The sequence below is a fragment of the Anabas testudineus genome, chromosome 3 (genome assembly GCF_900324465.2).
Source record: "Anabas testudineus chromosome 3, fAnaTes1.2, whole genome shotgun sequence".
Classification (NCBI taxonomy): domain Eukaryota; kingdom Metazoa; phylum Chordata; class Actinopteri; order Anabantiformes; family Anabantidae; genus Anabas; species Anabas testudineus.
The window spans coordinates 24364603-24371583 of NC_046612.1; the positions used below are offsets into that span (position 1 = coordinate 24364603).

Consider the following 6981-nt stretch of genomic DNA (forward strand, 5'->3'; position numbering starts at 1 on the left):
GGTAATGTAGGTTTTTGAACATAGGTTTATTATTTAAAAACTGTTATTTAAATTAAAATTTTCATTACCAATATTCTTATATTATATTTTTTTGTGATGGTGATACAAGTGAAATGAAACTATGATCCAGGCGCTCCAGTTAAAGTAACATATCTGTGAATCTTTCACAGTGGTTTATAGGATTGTTAGGCAGCACTGTATTATTACGCTCTGGAAAGTTAGTACCGTTTTATTTATGGTTTCCTTTCACTGTGACAATAAAGTTAAAAGCAGAAATTCCCTCAGCCTACAGTCCATTTTTAACTTTCTAACATGATGTAAAGCCCACTCCTGGCTCTCTAATTTATGTGAAAGTCATTGGATCGATTTTAATTTAAGTGGTTTTGGTTTTGTACACTTACATTCTGTTCAGCCGCAGAAAGAAAGACTGTCACAGTTCTTCACAGCTGCTTCAAAAAGTCAACCTGGAATTTAAGAAAAGTCGCAGTTCTCACTAAACTCTTCTGGAGTATTTTTAAATGAGGAGAGATTAACTTGATAATGTTAATATATATGTTTGGTTTTGTTTAATAGACATTTTCTAACCCATACAAACTGTGGTGAAAAAGACAAAAGTGAAGCTCAGGATGGAGTTTTGACAAGACATAGCTGATGGTTTGCATATTGCATGCCTGCAAGAAGCCAAAAAAAAAAAAAAAAAGCGCAGCATGACATTGCCTTCAAGCAGGATCTTATGAACCACTCAACTTTGTCAAAGTTACATGGAAGGGTGACAAAGAGGGAGAGGTGCGGAAGCAATAGACTGAGGAAAATTTAACTTGCATATGCTATGAGATGGAAGAATAGCCTCGAAAACACTTTAGGTGTAGTTGGTTTAGTGTCTCTGGCATGCACAAAATCCACTTCTGGGAATGTGGGTCTAAGGAAGAAGAACCAAGCATAACAAAGGCTAAACCAGATATACATATTCTATCTTGTATTTTGCATATTCTGTCCTGCCTCCAGCAAATGGGGGAATTTAGGGACTTTAAGTTACTTGAGGTCACTTCCTTTTGGAGTAAAGGGTCTTCTAAATGGATACAGTGTGATGTATGGCATAAAAAACTGTTCTTTTCTCAATTACAGCACTATCTGAATAATGTGTGTGTGTGTGTGTGTGTGTGTGTGTCCCAACACCAGAGGTCCCAGAGTACTCCTTTGATGGACACAGTTACGTGCACTACCAGTTGGCGTCCCCGCTGCCGGCCCGGAGGACATGGGTTCAAGTCCTGATTCGAACGCGCAAGCACAGCAGCACTATCATCAGTCTGATCTCCAATGAGAAGAACGAATACCTACGACTAGAGGTACGTTAGGACTACTGTGTCACTGTGTGAGAGCATGTGTGTGTGTGTTTGTGTGTGTGTGGGTAGACTGTGATAGAAGACTGTGGGAAGACTAGTCTCCTCAGTATCATTTTGTTCTCTAATAGTAGAATATTACGTTGATATGTGGGGATCGATCATCTAGTCTGTTGCACGAGTAACACCAATTATGTTCTTCTGTCTTAAACTGCACTACAAAGACAAAGAACACACTCTGAAATATCATACACCCTTACTACAGCCGTCACTGGCAGCTCCTTCACTAACGGCGCTGTGATCGTTCATTTTATTATTTTATTGTAACGTTATGGATCAATAAGGGACAGGATTTGTCCCGTGCTTCTGTTCTCATCTTATATGTGTTTTATTGCCAAAACTAAAAATTGTGAACTAGTGGTGCAAACGTACTATTAAGGGAAAATTAAACCAGTTCAAAATTCCTGAAAGTGAGAGAGAAAACCTGGAAGGATAAGCGGAAGTGCATTTCACATGTCAACAGTGCATGCGCAGACGTGCACGTCACCTCCCTCACATCTCTCTCCCTACACCGCTTACTATGGTCTGTTTGGCCCCACGGCTTTGACCCCCCACTTATCCCCTTCAGTGTTAAACACCTTACATGGGCAACGTGTTTAAGTAAGTCCAGGCAGCCAAGGATTTGAGACCAACATCAGTACTTCCAGCCTGAGGTTACTACAAGTTTATCACCTTGAAATGCCACTGACAGTAATCTGTTAAACAGCAACCTCCAACATCACTTTAGGACTGAGAGCACACACACAGATACACACACACACACACATACACACCTCCAGTCTTAATCAATAAACCGGATTTTGCTCAACAAAAGATCCAACTCCATCCTCACTGTCAACAAGTTGACTACCTGTGTCAATCAAATCAGCAGTGTTGCTGGCTGGGGCTTTAGACTTAGATTACCACAGCAGTTGAGCATGTTGGTTCATGTAAGGACAGTTTGTGTTCACTTACAAATCTCTAATCTTACATTATACATTTCTGATCAGTGCTGTCTTTAATGGACACTCCAGGTGAATGTAGACTTATTTTACCATATATGTATATGGTATATGGTGTATATGCTACTAATAAGCTCTTTGCCTAAACTCCTAGTTGCACAAAACAGTTCTTATACATCCGAGTGCATTAGCAGAGCAAATGATGCAGAATGACGGTGAAAGCACGCTGCCAGGACTGAATACATTAAACGTATTATTTGTTTATTTGTCTTGAAGGCTTCATTTCTCCTGCTCCCCTTTGGTTGCTCTGCTCACACAATAGCTCTCTCATCCTTTTTTCCAACTCCCCCCAACTCACTTTGTGGAATCATGCAATACCTTCCCAATCTTTACCTCTCGATTGTTTCTCACCCCGTGCTGCGACGGGAGCCATTGATCAGTGTCTAAAGTGATGATTATTATCCATACCACAGCTGCTGTTAGAGTGCAACCTCTCCTCTTATCCCCATCTGTCATCCATCTGTCTCTGCTTCCAATACATCCATTTCAAAAAATTCCCTCTTAAATGTCATAACGCTTCCTCAGCACAACCACATGGGGAGCGGCTTCGCACAATTTATCTACTATAAATAGTGCATTTATTCCAGAGTGCAGACAGCGGATAACTTTGTGTATGATCCCTTTCCCCCCCAGTGAAACATTGCACATCCTGCAGTGCACTCTGATATGTAAACATCTTTCCTTCTACAATGATGTTTTTCACTGTGATGGTTCTGTTTGCTTTTAATCAGAGGACGAGCATCGAATTAGTATGCGATACTCTTGGCTGGCTGCAAAGGAGGAGCTCTTTGTTTCTGTTGTTTTTGTGTGAGGTGCATTCCAACAACACGGTTAGTTACATTTTCTTTCTCTAAGCTACTTTGTCCCTCCCACTTGGATTACTGATTGCAACTTTTTTTGTGCAAGTCTGCTGTTACAGTCCCTGTGAGGATGAAATCTTCCCGCAAGAATGAATACGTTGGCATGAATTCTTCTAAATTAGGCTATTTTACTGCTTTTTTTCATGTTTCTAAGTCTCCTTTGTTTAGTTGATTTACATGAGACAATTCTAAATCAATGTAAATGTGCAGGGATTGTCTGAAGAGTAAATGCATGTCCTTGAGGGCTGAAGTCCACTCCAAAAACTCCACTCTAAGCATTTGCAAAGAGTGTATGAAACTATAATAAAGACAAATGTTCAACTAACGCTCACATTTCATAGTGTTCATCAATGAATGGCAGTTTGCTCAGTGATTTTATAATGAGGGTGCAAAACCTCTTCATTCAGTGTTGCATTTGTGGTTTTATGTTGCTGTACAGTGATTTGATTTTGTTCCCTTTAATCTTATGTGTGACTGAAGTAACAACTGAAAAGCCTCAACATGAGGTGTCACAGTCAGGACAGAATCAAGTGAACACCTTGATCAAAATGCCAATCAATCAGGAAATTCATAGTGAGAACAAAGTGACAAACAGACACAGTGCAAACAAATGGGAGAACTGTTGCACCATTTAGTTTAGAGAAGGCTAAAAACTGCTATCTTGTGATTTGGGATGTCTCTTTTAAAACATATTGCAGCATTATTATAGATTGTACTTTAAACACATTGCAGTGTGTGCTACCCACCAAGTGCTAAGTCACTTGTCTTCACACTGTGAGGTCCATCTGGTGTCTGCTGCAACAGCTCAGACAGGCCACCTCAACTCTGCACTGTCACTTAGCTTCTATCAATAAAAATCCCCCATACTGTACCAGAAATGAAAAGAGCAAATAAAGCCAGATAACACTAACCCAGCTGACCTTCTGTTCCAGACGGTACCCCCTAGAGGCTCGGTACAGTAAATCACTGTCATCCAGGACAAATACTTCAAATACTTTTTTGATAAAGAAAGAAACAAACAACAAAAAAAAAGGTCCCACATTCAATCTGTACGTCCCTGTTGTGCTGTTTGTATTGTGAGAGCTGATGTAATTATGGTTGTCTGCACAAGGATACTGTTGGAATTGTACCATTAAACAATGCATGGCAGGGGGTGGCCAATCCTGGTCCTTGAGGGCCACTGTCCTCTCCTGCTTGTTTTGCAGCTGTCCCTATACTACCCACTGCTGATTACCTGGAACAGGTGTGTTCAGCCAATCAGAAGCTGGAAGAGCAGGAATAATTGGAAAACATTTTGCATTTTGTTCATACTACAGGCAGGAGAAGACAACATAGTGCCTACTGAATATCATTATTAGATATTGTATTAAACCATGAAGAATATAAGTCGAAATACTTATTATTATTATTAATTCAATTCAATTTCAATTCAATTTTATTTGTATGGCGCCAAATCCCAACAGAAGTCATCTCAAGGCACTTTACAGTCTAAGGTTTAAGACCTTACAAAGTATAACTGTATTCAGAATTATATAGAAAACCCAACAACCCCATTTATGCAGCACTAGTTGACAGTGGAAAGGAAAAACTCCCTTTAGAGGAAGAAACCTCCAGTAGATCCAGGCTCAGGGTGGGCGGCCATCTGCCTCGACTGGTTTGGGTGAACAGCAGGCGACAAAAAACAACAACAAGCAGCAAAAACACTGGACAGGTTGGTAGGGCCAGTAACTAGACTCTGGAGATACAGAGCTCCAAGGCCGAGAATACCTGCAGAAAAGTACAGAGAGAGGGAGACAGAGAGGAGGAAACACAACTACAGGAGAGAGAAGACACAAAGTTAATGACATGCATGGTGGCATCTGAATGGATAGACAAGAGGAGAGAGGAGAGGAGATCAGTGTGTCAGTAGAGGTCCCCCAGCAGACTAACCAATAGCAGCAAAGCTAAGATAAAGATTAGACTAAGGATAGATTGAGCTGATTTAATATGGACGTGCTGATCAAAAGTAAAACATCTTTGAGCAGTCTAAGAGATGGGGTCTAAGAGACATGTTGATGGTTTAGATAAATTAATTACTGAAATTAAGGAAGAAGCAGTCTGTCAAGTACAAGTGAGGTCTGACAAATCAATCTAGAGCTGTTGTACATACGAGTCCATCCATGCCGTATGCCTGGAAGATCTGATCATTTTTTTCTCCACTAGTTATGATTTTATTTGTAAATAAATTCATGAAGTCATTACTACTGAGAGTTAAGGGATTCTAGGCTCAACTTTGTCAGCCTGGCTACAGAGCTGATAAGAAACCTGGGGTTGTTCTTATTTGCTTTTAATAAAGATGAATGACACGTGGTTCTAGCTTTATGGAGAACTTTTTTAACTGTGTTTTCAGATTAGGCAAGATTCATCTAAATTAGTAAAACACCACCTCCTTTCCAACTTACATGATGTCTGCTTTAAGCTACGGATTTATGTATTGTACCATGGAGCTAGCTTCCTCTATTCAAGACCTTCTTTTTCAGAGGGGCAGTATTGAGTATTATTCAGAGTGAGGCTGCAGTATTATCAACAAAATCAACGTGTATTGGAGTAGAGTTAGGATGACTGCCCTCCTCTGTGTTGGTACATGGCTCTGAAATAGAAGATGGAATCAGTTCCTTAAATTTGACAACAGTTTTAACAACAGTTTTAACAATAGTTAAAAGTAAATGCAGTATTGAAGCAGTTATTATCAACATGGATCTACACGGATGTTAAAGTCACCCAGTGGAATGACTTTATCTGCAGTAAGAACTAAATCAGATTGGACTGGTTTTGACTTTTCCGGTTAGGATCAGCGGGGGTAAAAGTGAGACTCAAATAAATTCAAACTATGTTTAGGTCTGGGGTTGATTAATAAGCTTGAGTGGAAGATTGTTGCTACTCCTCCACCATGACCTGTGCTTCTAGGAACATGATAATTAATATGACCTGGGGTGGGGTTACTTTCTGCTGCAGCCAGGTTTCAGTAAGACAGAATAAGTCTATTTGATGCTCACTTATCAAATCACTTAGAAACAGGGATTTAGACAAGAGAGATCTGATATTTAACAGTCCACATTTGACATACTGCTCTTGTGTTGGTTTTTAATATATATATAATTTAGGTGGTCGGGGAGCAGACACTGTCTCTATGGACTTTTTGTAGTTTTGGGGGTGTGAGGGCTGTATGAAAACTGCAGAGAGGTCTCTGCATCCTGGGCTTCACTCTGAGGTGTCAGGGTTTAGGTCGTCAAATTTCTACACAGTAGAGACGCACCATCTAAAATAGGATGGATGCCGTCTCTCTCTAATCAGCCCAGGTTTGTCTGTGTAGCCCACGTTGTTTGCGGGACACCAACTAGACAGCCAGCAGTTCAATTACAACATGCAGCTAAACATGTCATCACTGGTCAGATTGGGAAGGGGCCCAGAAAAAACTGTCTGACATCTCTTTGGCAAACTTGCACACTGATTCCATGTTAATGACTTGGCGTATATTTATCTTATTAGATGTTTTACAGGTGAGATTATTATTCTGAATTTCCATTATTAGATCATTATTATAGTGGTGAAAAAATCCTGTTTTGTATTGACTTTTATTCAAGAGTCAGAAAATGTTATTATTCCCAGAGAGTAATTGTCTAATTTTTCTAAAATGGCATTTGCATCACTGGATAATAAATATGTACCCAGTATAATGGG

The 6981-nt window shown here is 39.9% G+C and overlaps 1 protein-coding gene across 1 annotated transcript in view; it reads left to right on the forward strand.

Annotated features, from left to right (window-relative positions):
• Positions 1-6981, forward strand: part of si:ch211-186j3.6 (neural-cadherin) — a 263441-nt gene that overhangs the window by 223951 nt on the left and 32509 nt on the right. Inside the window, exon 32 of the mRNA XM_026378538.1 lies at positions 1180-1346. Within this exon, the coding sequence (XP_026234323.1) occupies positions 1180-1346 (167 nt within the window). The remainder of the gene's footprint in view (positions 1-1179; positions 1347-6981) is intronic.